General features: G+C 42.7%; 1 protein-coding gene across 2 annotated transcripts in view; it reads right to left on the bottom strand.

Moving 5' to 3' along the window:
• The window catches only part of caln1 (calneuron 1), a 103,623-nt gene that overhangs the window by 71,098 nt on the left and 20,191 nt on the right, over positions 1-12,334 (bottom strand). For both annotated transcript variants that reach the window (XM_071357302.1, XM_071357301.1), the window contains exon 2: positions 7,382-7,506. In XM_071357302.1, coding sequence (XP_071213403.1) covers positions 7,382-7,499 — 118 coding nt within the window. In that variant the 5' untranslated portion in view covers positions 7,500-7,506. The remainder of the gene's footprint in view (positions 1-7,381; positions 7,507-12,334) is intronic.

The following is a 12,334-nucleotide window of genomic DNA, read 5'->3' as shown; positions in this document are numbered from 1 at the left end:
AATACATGCATGTTTTGTTTGATTAAATTCATATTTATATCAAAAGATCTGAGTTTACATTGAGGCGACTAGATTCACTAGTGGCAAAAACGTCAAGTGACTTTGCATAGCCACATCGTTTCAACAGAAATACTCATAAATATAGATGATAATACAAGTTATACACATGGAATTATAGATATACCTCTCCTTAATGCAACCGCTGTGTCAGATTACAAAAAAACTTTACGGAAAAAGAAACCCACGCTATAATCTGAGACGGCGCTCAAAAGTAAAACACCACAGCCGCAAAGATGGCGTCAACATAAACAAGAAAATATATGATAAATATTCCCTTACCTTTGATGATCTACATCAGAAAGCACACCAGGAATCCCAGGTCCACAATAAATGTTTGTTTTGTTCGAAAAATCCGTTATTTATGTCCAAATACCTTCTTTTGTTAGCGCGTCTGGTTTACATATCCAAACGCTAATTCTGGTCAGCGTTATATCGGACAAAAACTTCAAACAGTGATATTACCGGTCGAAGAAACATTTCAAACTAAGTACAGAATCAATCATTAGGATGTTTTTAACATATAGCTTCAATAAAGTTCCAACCGGAGTATTCTTTCTTGTCTTCGTGAGCAATGGAACGTAAGTGACTTCCATGAGGAAAAAGCATGATCAGAAAATGGCTGCTTGATGGACACCTGACTGATTCTGCTATCATTCTCTCCCACAACATCATAGCAGTCTCATTATAATTTCTATTGATGGTTGACATCTAGTGGAACCCCTAGGCAGTGCACAATCATTCATATCTCAAGGGGATTTCATTAGGGACTCTGGTGAATACATACAAGCTCAGATTTCTGACTTCCTGTTTTGATTTCAACTCAGGATATTGCCTGCCAATATGAGTTCTGTTAATCTCACAGACATAATTCAAACAGTTTTAGAAACTTTAGAGTGTTTTCTATCCAATACTAATAATAATATGCAAATATTAGCAACTATGACTGAGGAGCAGGCCGTTTGATATGGGCACCTTTCATCCATGCTACTCAATACTGCCCCTTCAGCCATAAGAAGTTAAAGTGGCATGATTAAGTGGCATGATAAAGTGTCATGATTTCAAGTCTGTATGTAGGCAGCAGCCTCTATGTTAGTGATGGCTATTTAACAGTCTGATGGCCTTGAGATAGAAGCTATTTTTCAGTCTCTCGGTTCCAGCTTTGATGCACCTGTACTGACCTCGCCTTCTGGATGGTAACAGGGTGAACAGGCAGTGGCTCGGGTGGTTGTTGTCCTTGATAATCTTTTTGGCCTTACTGTGACATTTGGTTTTTGGTATTTGTTTTTTTATTAGGATCCCCATTAGTTGTTGCAAAAGCAGAAGCTACTCTTCCTGGGGTCCACACAAAACAAGAAACATGACATAATACAGAACAGCAATAGACAAGAACAGCTTGTAACGGCTGTCGTCTTCCTCCTCGTTTGAGGAGGAGAAGTTTGAAGGATCAGAAGACCAATGCGCAGCGTGGTAATTGTTCATCTTATTTAATGGAAGTGAACAACTCAAAATACAAAAACAACAAAGTGAAAACTGAAACAGTTCTATCTGGTGCAGACACACAAAGACTGAAAACAACCACCCACCAAACCCAACAGAAAACAGGCTACCTAAATATGGTTCCCAATCAGGGACAACGATTGACAGCTGCCTCTGATTGAGAACCATATCAGGCCAAACACAGAAAACCAACACAGAAATAGAAAACATAGATTACCCACCCAACTCACGCCCTGACCAACTAAAACAAAAGACAAAACAAAGGAACTAAGGTCAGAACGTGACACAGCTCAAGGACAGAACTACGTCATATTTTTTAAAGGCACACGTAGCCTACATATCAATACATACACACAAACTATCTTGGTCAAATAGGGGAGAGGTGTTGCTATATGTGTTTTTTTAAACCAGGTTTGCTATTTATTTGAGCAATATGAGATGTATGGAAGTTCCATGCAATAAGGGCTCTATATAATACTCTACGCTTTCTTGAATTTGTTATGGATTTGGGGACTGTGAAAAGACCCCTGGTGGCATGTCTGATGGGGTAATTGTGTGTGTCAGAGCTGTGCGTAAGTTGACTATGCAAACAATTTGGTATTTCCAACACGTTTGTTCTAATGTTTCTTTTAAAAAGAAGTACTGATGCAGTCAGTCACTCCTCAACTCTTAGCCAAGAGAGACTGGCACGCATAGTATTTATATCAGCCCTCTGATTACAATGAAGAGCAAAATGTGCCGCTCTGTTCAGCTGCAGCTTAACTAGGTCTTTCCTTACAGCACTGGACCACACGACAGGACAATAATCAAGATTAGACAAAACTAGAGACTGCAGAACTTGCTTTTTGGAGTGTGGTGTCAAAAACGCAGAGCATCCCTTTATTACGGACAGACCTCTCCCCATCTTTACAACCATTGAATCTATATGTTTTGACGATGACAGTTTACAATCTAAGGTAACGCCAAGTAATTTAGTCTCCACAACTTGTTCAACAGCCACACCATTCATTACCAGATTCAGCTGAAGTCTAGCACTTAAGGAATGATTTGTACCAAAACAGACTGCAACTCTTTGTTAAAGCATGTAATAGAGATGGAATGTCAGATCTCTAAAGAACACTATGATTGCATGGTATGCTTCAGCACACTATTGAAAACTGAATAGTTTGAGGCTGGGTACTTTTGGAATACATAGATTTAACTCACCAGGACCAGGGAGACAGAGAGGACACCCTGTGGCCTTGTAACAATGCAACAATGTATTAGACAGGACTGCCCCTCACCCAAGACCTAGGCTAACTCAAACATTAATTAATTCCAAACGTGTCCCAGATATGGGATAGAATGTCATACACTTTTTGAGAATACATGTGCTGACAAGAAAATGAATCTTATGGGTCCAGTCTTGCAAAGACCATGTCAATAAACAAAACATAGTAGTGGTATAGTTCTTCAAAGAAACAATAAGAAGTAGCAAACAACAGGTTAACTGATACTTATTGTAGTCCAAAGATAACCCAAGCGTGAAGTAAAGTTTCATGCTAGAGGAGGCCTGCCCATGCTGCCAATCTTTAACCTATCCTTGGTCAATCACCTGTCAATCATGTGCTGAGAAGCTGTCATTTATTCATAGCCAGTCAGGATTAGTAGGAGTGATTTATTTCTCTGAGCTGCAAGGAGGACAATGGTGAGTAAATGTAATGTTTTTTCTCTGCATTTAAATCACCTCGTAAAATCTGAAATGATATTTTGGATCATAAAAGCACTCAGATGTTACTGAGGGTTCAGGTTAGTCGTTGTACTAGCCTCTGAAAAGTATTTTGTCCTTCTCTTCTTCCCAAAACATCTGGCCCGAGCAAACACACTCAGCCATTATCATTCATAACAGAGTACAAAAGCTTGTTCTAACCAGAGACACTCGTTTTAGCAATGTGTTTGTGAAAGAGAACACACACACACAGCACAACAAAACAGAGAAAAACACAAGCACATCAAAGGTGTATGGATTTATTTTGGTACATTGAAATTAGCGCCTCATGAATAAACCCATCAGGAGGATCACAGCAGAACAGAACAGTGAGTGACTCAGGCCTTTGTAGAGTAGGTTCCTGTGTGAGGGCTCGGGCCCATTTGAACACACCAACAACATTCAGACCACAGGTCGTATATTCATACAGCTCTCTCCCGCTTTTCCTCTATTTCACGCACAACTGCTCCCATATCCATCAGGTGCTCTGATGCTCTGTAAACCAAAGCTTTACAGGGGAGCATAATTTAACATCCTGTATGACAAAGTAATACCAAAGGAACAGGAATACCCAAGGAAAATGTCAGATGGAGAAATGAATCAGGGTAAAAAAGACTTGAATTTAGAGTCATTTTAACAGCACCCTGCTTTGCAATCTAGGCCAAGTGCATCAGCACTCATGTTCAGTAGGGCACACCATAGTAAAACTTTTTACAACATAAAACTTCAATATTTGTTTTAATTGGACAACTTCAAGTAGTAGCTCCTGGTTAGAAAATAGTGTCTCCCTACTGAACACTACTTATCCCTACTTTCTCAGTGTATCAAATGTGTGATATGTGCTTTGTGATATGAAGTTAGTGCTGTCGGTGCTGTATGTGTCTATAAATTACAATCTCATATCCACATCTTGCCTGACCTTTCAGACACAGCAGCAGAAGCAGTAGCAGCACAGATCGGCCTCGACGGAGGCAAGACTACCTGGTACACAAAGCTCTCTACCCACACCAACATCTATTCTACATGCTGCAGCGCTCAGAGCACTACACACACACACATACCAACCACACACAAATCAAACAGTCCAAACCACACAAGTAGAATAAGACACAAAAGGAAACTACATCCCCTCCAACAGGCTGAGAGGTTAACAATGTGTACCTGTACTAAAGCTGACTGATGACAACGTGCTGTATGCGGTGAGTCAGCTAGTTCAACGCAGTACAGTAACATTGTTTCACTTTAATGGCCATAGATAAAGACACTTACAGGTAGCTACACCAAATTTCCTCAGTAAATATCCTCATGGTAGAAATGGTGAACATGGTTGAAATGGTAGCTGCCTGTGTATGCTACTATGGATAAATTAATAAGCCAAGGAGATGATTGCTAATCATTACTGTAGTGTAGTGTGTTACAGTGCATTCGGAAAGTATTCAGACCCCTTCTCTTTTTCCACATTTTGTTACGTTACGCTCCCGATTGGCGCAGCGGTCCAAGGCACTGCATCTCAGTGCAAGAGGCATCACTACAATCCCTGGTTCGAATCCAGGCTGTATTGGCCTAGCGTCGTCCGGGTTTGGCCCGGGGTAGGCCGTTATTGTAAATAAGAATTTGTTCTTAAAACTTCTTGTGAATAGGGGGGCGCTGTTTTCACTTTGGAAAGAATTGTGCCCAAATGAAACGGCCTCGTACTCTGTTCTAGATCATACAATATGCATATTATTATTACTATTGGATAGAAAACACTCTGAAGTTTCTAAAACTGTTTGAATTATATCTGTGAGTAAAACAAAACTCATTTGGCAGCAAACTTCCATACAGGAAGTGAAAAATCTGAAAACGAGGCTCTGTGTCAGGGCCTGCCTATTCAACTGGCTTTTATTTATGGATCTGTATGCACTTCATACGCCTTCCACTAGATGTCAACAGGCAGTGGAAGGTTGAATGGGGTGTCTAGCTTGATGTGAGGCCGAATAAGAGCTTTTGGAGTGACAAGTCCGCCCTATCGTCAGTATTCAGCTGCGCGCCGGGGAACCTCACATTGTCTTCTGAAAAGCGTTCGGTATACACGGCGAATTGCTCCGGCTCTGATTTTATTTGATACATATGAGAAAAACATAATAAAGTAGGATTTTTCAACCGAGTTTGACCAGTTTATTCAACGTTTATTGGGACTTTTGGAATTTTTCGTTCTTTGCGCCAAGAGATGATGGACACGTGCGCTCCACAATGCTAGCCAAAGTTGCTAATTCGACAGAAGAAATGGACATTCTAAAACCAAACAACGATTTATTCTGGAAATAGGACTCCTTGCACTACATTCTGATGGAAGATCAAGAAAGGTAAGAGAATATTTATGATGTTATTTCGTATTTTTGTGGTAAATGTTGGCTCCAACAAGGCGGAGAATATGTGAGCGCTGTCTCACAATACTGCATGCTGTATGTTCTACTAAAGTTATTTTTAAAAATCTAACACAGCGGTTGCATTAAGAACCAGTGTATCTTTCATTTGCTGTACAACATGTATTTTTTAGTAAAGTTTATGATGAGTTCTTTGATTAGATTAGGTGACTGTCCAAAATATCTCCGGATATTTTGGTGAATTGTTGCTACGTATTCACAATGTATAACCACGATTTGCAGCTCTAAATATGCACATTTTCGAACAAAACATAAATGTATTGTATAACATGATGTTATAAGACTGTCATCTGATGAAGTTGTCCAAAGGTTAGTGATTCATTTTATCTCTATTTGTCGGTTTTGTGAAAGCTATCTTTACGGTGAATAAATGGCGTTGTGTGTTTGGCTACTGTGGTGAGCTAATAGAAATATATATTGCGTTTTCGCTGTAAAACACTTAAAAAATCGAAAATATTGGCTGGATTCACAAGATGTTTATCTTTCATTTGCTGTACACCATGTATTTTTCATAAATGTTTTATGATGAGTATTTATGTATTTCACGTTGCTCTCTGTAATTATTCTGGCTGCTTTGGTGCTATTTGTGATGGTGGCTGCAATGTAAAACCACGATTTATACCTCAAATATGCACATTTTCGAACAAAACATAAATGTATTGTATAACATGATGTTATAAGACTGTCATCTGATGAAGTTGTTCAAGGTTAGTGATTAATTTTATCTCTATTTGTGGGTTTTGTGAAAGCTACCTATGCGGTGGAAACATGGTGAAAACATGCCGTTGTGTGTTTGGCTATTGTGGTTAGCTAATATAAATACATATTGTGTTTTCACTGTAAAACATTTTAAAAATCGGAAATGATGGCTGGATTCAATAGTAAAAAAAGTTACATATCTTGAACATTTTGGGACGATTTCAACAATGGACAATTGAAACAAATACCAAAAGATAGTTTTGGGGTGGAATTTTCCTTTAATGTGGCATCATTGTATTAATACAGTATTTGTGGTCTGAGAGCAGCTAGTGTAGTTATTCCCCCCTCCACTATGAGCACTGTGATGATGTTGTTGTTTCCAGCAGAGGATTGGATAATATCGATCAGGCCTGGGCTGGGTCCCACCGCCGGCCTGGCCAGTTGGGTGATTAGATTCAGAGCAACGTACAGAACAGAACACACACACACACACACACACACACACACACACACACACACACAGATAAAAGCATTCATAAACACAGACTCAGCTACTTCCTCTAATTAATGCCAAGAGAGAGCAAGAGCCCATTAATCAAATTCTACTTGTGCGATAAGTGATAAGAAAATGTTGTCATAGTTTATAAAGCCAACGCTTTGTTGGTTCCAGCAACAGGGGCAAGTGGTGTTTGTAAATAAATGTTTTGACTGGTCCAACCTCTGTGATTCATGGCTCAGAATACTGTCTTACTACTTATCCCATATCTAGCCTACTATTTATCCTGCCCATATCAAACACGCAAACCCCGGCCTAAACTCAATCTCTCTCTATGACCCTCACCAGCCAAATCCACAGTCCCAGTCCTAATCTCTATCTCCTCTCACCAGAAACAAACCAAGCCCAAACCAACCTAGCCCCAGTAGTACCAGCCCAAGCCCTGAGGAGACTCACCATCTAGCTCCTCCACAGAGATGCTGGCCAGCTGGTCACTGTCGTTGTCCTCAGACAGAGAGTGACTCAGGTAGTTCCCCTTGTACAGCAGTCCTGCCGTCACATGGTGGAACGGCATCTTGTCCCTGTGAGAGAGAGAAAGGGTGGGCTGATTAGTTTAGGATCAGTGAGATCTGAACATGACAGAGAGAGAGAGAGAGAGAGAGAGAGCAATCAGGGGAGTGATTGAAAAAGCTTCTTCCACTTTCTCCAACGCACAAGTGTTTATCTCCACCCTGCTATCACGAAAATACTTTCACCCTGCCACCATACAGCGGGTGAATGCAACCATTTCACGAGACTGTGTCTCAAAACCTAATGTATACCCGGCCCACCACTCCACCCTGCCTTTACAACCAGGTCCACCTCTACAAGGCAGCAATCTCAGCTTTTGCCAGGACCCTGAAGGACGTCACCCTCAACCGTAGCCCCAGCACCTCACACAGGAGCAACAGAGCAATGTACACCCCGCCCAGACCAACGAGACACCCTCCCAGACCTGCAAGACCCCTCCTGAAGGCCCTGCATCGAGAGAACCCACACCAAGAGGACCTACACCCAGACCACAGCATCACTAGCCACACCCCAAACAGCTAAGACCACTCCAAGCAACCCTGGCCATAGCCTATATAGGCCCCCCCCATTTCAGACCTAGGCCCCTTCTGCCCACCCCATGCCGCCCGTCCCTGTGGCAAGGACCTCAACATGACAGCAGGACATATGACCAAGCCATGAGAAGAGCAACAGGCCTAACCCCCACTATTACACCCGCCCAAGCCACATCCTGCAACCTAAGAGGTATGTATCAGATGTTCAACATGCTCTGCTCACACGTACTTTGATGGTCCGAGCCTAAACCACACAAAAACAACACTAGACACTATGGAACACAAAGCTTTTACTATCACATCCTGGAATATACAAGGTTCCTTTGGCCTAAAGAGCAGGAACCCAGACATTGTCATCCTATAAGAAACATGGTAAGAAACTTTGTTCCAAGATGGCTTAGCAGTTCAGACGTCATTTCTGTCCTCGTATTGTCGTGTCCTGTATATATATATATTTACACCTTTCTTCGCATATCTTTTATATATTTTATTATCCAAGAACTCAACTACAAAAGCTTTCCTGCAAAAGCTTTCCTGCAACCCGCCTCACTAATTACAAAAAAAATTATTATTTACCTCAAATCTGAAAATCCACAGTGGAAGCTAGCCAGGGGCTAATCAGAAGCTAGCCAGAAAGCTAACCAGAAGCTAGCCGAAAGCTAGCCAGAAGCTAATCTGAAGCTGCCCAGAAGTTAGCCGGTTTGCTGGCTAGCGTTGGTGTTTCAGCTGCCCACGTTTTGTGGTCATCAGCTATTCCTTTAGCTCGATAATCTACCGGCACTTTTGTGCAACGCGACTCGGACCGGAGCATACCGGGCCTTTTTTAAATTTTTCTCTCAGTTTCCCCGGATTTCAGCCGCAGGCTCTGGACATTTGCACCTTGATTTCGCAGCTAGCTAGCTGCAAACCGTGTGACTATTGGCTTACGTCGATCCCGGAGCAAACTTAAATCATTCCGGAGCTAGCCAGCTGAGGAGTTCCATCAGCCATTCCTGGGCTACAGTCACCTATCCGGACCTGTTTATTTTTTTATTTTTTTATTATTTTTTTTTAAATCTTTTTTTTTTGCTGCAGATACGGAGCACCACCGGGCCTTCACGACTGACTGCCGACGTTATCTGCCCGAGGGAGTTATCCAACTGGCACCTCCGTCGCGACGTTACCTGAAAGCTCATCTGGGGCCCGCTAATCGTTAGCTGTCTTATCGGCTGCTATCTGAATAAGTATATCGGACAAAAAAAAAAATTCTTGGGTCACTATATCTATTTTGCCAATTGGATTGATCCCCTCTACCACACGGAACCCCACTAATCTACCGACGGAAACGCACGAGGTGTCTAAAAATAGACCTCCATCCTATGCTATCTTGCTACCGATAGCCATCTACCCGGCCAGCTGTCTGGATCGCCGTGACCCCAACCAACCTCTACTCACTGGACCCTTATTGATCACTCGATTAAGCATGCCTCTCCTTAATGTAAATATGCCTTGTCCATTGCTGTTCTGGTTAGTGTTTATTGGCTTATTTCACTGTAGAGCCTCTAGCCCTGCTCACTATACCATATACAACCTTTCAGTTCCACCACCCACATATGCGATGACATCACCTGGTTTCAATGATGTTTCTAGAGACAATATCTCTCTCATCATCACTCAATACCTAGGTTTACCTCCACTGTATTCACATCCTACCATACCTTTGTCTGTACATTATTCCTTGAAGCTATTTTATCGCCCCCAGAAACTTCCTTTTACTCTCTGTTCTAGACGTTCTAGACGACCAATTCTCATAGCTTTTAGCCGTACCCTTACCCTACTCCTCCTCTGTTCCTCTGGTGATGTAGAGGTGAATCCAGGCCCTGCAGTACCTAGCTCCACTCCTATTCCCCAGGCGCTCTCTTTTGATGACTTCTGTAACCGTAATAGCCTTGGTTTCATGCATGTTCACATTAGAAGCCTCCTCCCTAAGTTTGTTTTGTTCACTGCTTTAGCACACTCTGCCAACCCGGATGTTTTAGCCGTGTCTGAATCCTGGCTTAGAAAGACCACCAAAAATTCTGACATTTTCATCCCCAACTACAAGATTTTCAGACAAGATAGAACGGCCAAAGGGGGCGGTGTTGCAATCTACTGCAAAGATTGCCTGCAGAGTTCTGTTTTACTATCCAGGTCTGTTCCCAAACAATTTGAACTTCTACTTTTAAAAATCCACCTCTCTAAAAACAAGTCTCTCACCATTGCCGCCTGCTATAGACCACCCTCTGCCCCCAGCTGTGCTCTGGACACCATATGTGAACTGATTGCACCCCATCTATCTTCAGAGCTCGTGCTGCTAGGCGACCTAAATTTGAACATGCTTAACACCCCAGCCATCCTACAATCTAAGCTTGATGCCCTCAATCTCACACAAATTATCAATGAACCTACCAGGTACCACCCCAAATCCGTAAACACGGGTACCCTCATAGATATCATCCTAACCAACTTGCCCTCCAAATACACCTCTGCTGTTTTCAACCAAGATCTCAGCGATCACTGCCTCATTGCCTGCATCCGTAATGGGTACAGCGGTCAAACGACCTCCACTCATCACTGTCAAACGCTCCCTGAAACACTTCAGCGAGCAGGCCTTTCTAATCGACCTGGCCCGGGTATCCTGGAAGGATATTGATCTCATCCCGTCAGTAGAGGATGCCTGGATATTTTTTTTAAATGCCTTCCTCACCATCTTGAATAAGCATGCCCCATTCAAGAAATTTAGAACCAGGAACAGATATAGCCCTTGGTTCTCTCCTGACCTGACTGCCCTTAACCAACAGAAAAACATCCTATGGCGTTCTGCATTAGCATCGAACAGCCCCCGTGATATGCAACTTTTCAGGGAAGCTAGAAACCAATATACACAGGCAGTTAGAAAAGCCAAGGCTAGCTTTTTCAAGCAGAAATTTGCTTCCTGCAACACAAATTCAAAAAAGTTCTGGGACACTGTAAAGTCCATGGAGAATAAGAACACCTCCTCCCAGCTTCCAACTGCACTGAAGATAGGAAACACTGTCACCACCGACAAATCCACTATAATTGAGAATTTCAATAAGCATTTTTCTACGGCTGGCCATGCTTTCCACCTGGCTACCCCTACCCCGGTCAACAGCACTGCCCTCCCCTCTGCTACTCGCCCAAGCCTTCCCCATTTCTCTTTCTCCCAAATACAGTCAGCTGATGTTCTGAAAGAGCTGCAAAATCTGGACCCTTACAAATCAGCCGGGCTAGATAATCTGGACCCTTTCTTTCTAAAACTATCTGCTGAAATTGTTGCCACCCCTATTACTAGCCTTTTCAACCTCTCTTTCGTGTCGTCTGAGATTCCCAAAGATTGGAAAGCAGCTGCGGTTATCCCCCTCTTCAAAGGGGGGGACACTCTTGACCCTAACAGCTACAGACCTATATCTATCCTACCCTGCCTTTCTAAGGTCTTCGAAAGCCAAGTCAACAAACAGATTACCGAACATTTCGAATCCCACCATACCTTCTCCGCTATGCAATCTGGTTTCAGAGCTGGTCATGGGTGCACCTCAGCCACGCTCAAGGTCATAAACGATATCTTAACCGCCATCGATAGGAAACAATACTGTGCAGCCGTATTCATTGACCTGGCCAAGGCTTTTGACTCTGTCAATCACCACATCCTCATCGGCAGACTCGACAGCCTTGGTTTCTCTAATGATTGCCTCGCCTGGTTCACCAACTACTTCTCTGATCGAGTTCAGTGTGTCAAATCGGAGGGTCTGTTGTCCGGGCCTCTGGCAGTCTCTATGGGGGTGCCACAGGGTTCAATTCTTGGACCGACTCTCTTCTCTGTATACATCAATGATGTCGCTCTTGCTGCTGGTGATTCTCTGATCCACCTCTACGCAGACGACACTATTCTGTATACTTCTGGCCCTTCTTTTGACACTGTGTTAACAACCCTCCAGGCGAGCTTCAATGCCATACAACTCTCCTTCCGTGGCCTCCAATTGCTCTTAAATACAAGTAAAACTAAATGCATGCTCTTTAACCGATCGCTGCCTGCACCTGCCCGCCTGTCCAACATCACTACTCTGGACGGCTCTGACTTAGAATATGTGGACAACTACAAATACCTAGGTGTCTGGTTAGACTGTAAACTCTCCTTCCAGACTCACATCAAACATCTCCAATCCAAAGTTAAATCTAGAATTGGCTTCCTATTCCGCAACAAAGCATCCTTCACTCATGCTGCCAAACATACCCTTGTAAAACTGACTATCCTACCAATCCACGACTT

This window comes from Salvelinus alpinus, chromosome 21 (assembly GCF_045679555.1).
Source record: "Salvelinus alpinus chromosome 21, SLU_Salpinus.1, whole genome shotgun sequence".
NCBI classification, from domain to species: domain Eukaryota; kingdom Metazoa; phylum Chordata; class Actinopteri; order Salmoniformes; family Salmonidae; genus Salvelinus; species Salvelinus alpinus.
The sequence above is the reverse complement of the archived record's forward strand: the minus strand, read 5'-3'. Positions and strand labels throughout refer to the sequence as shown.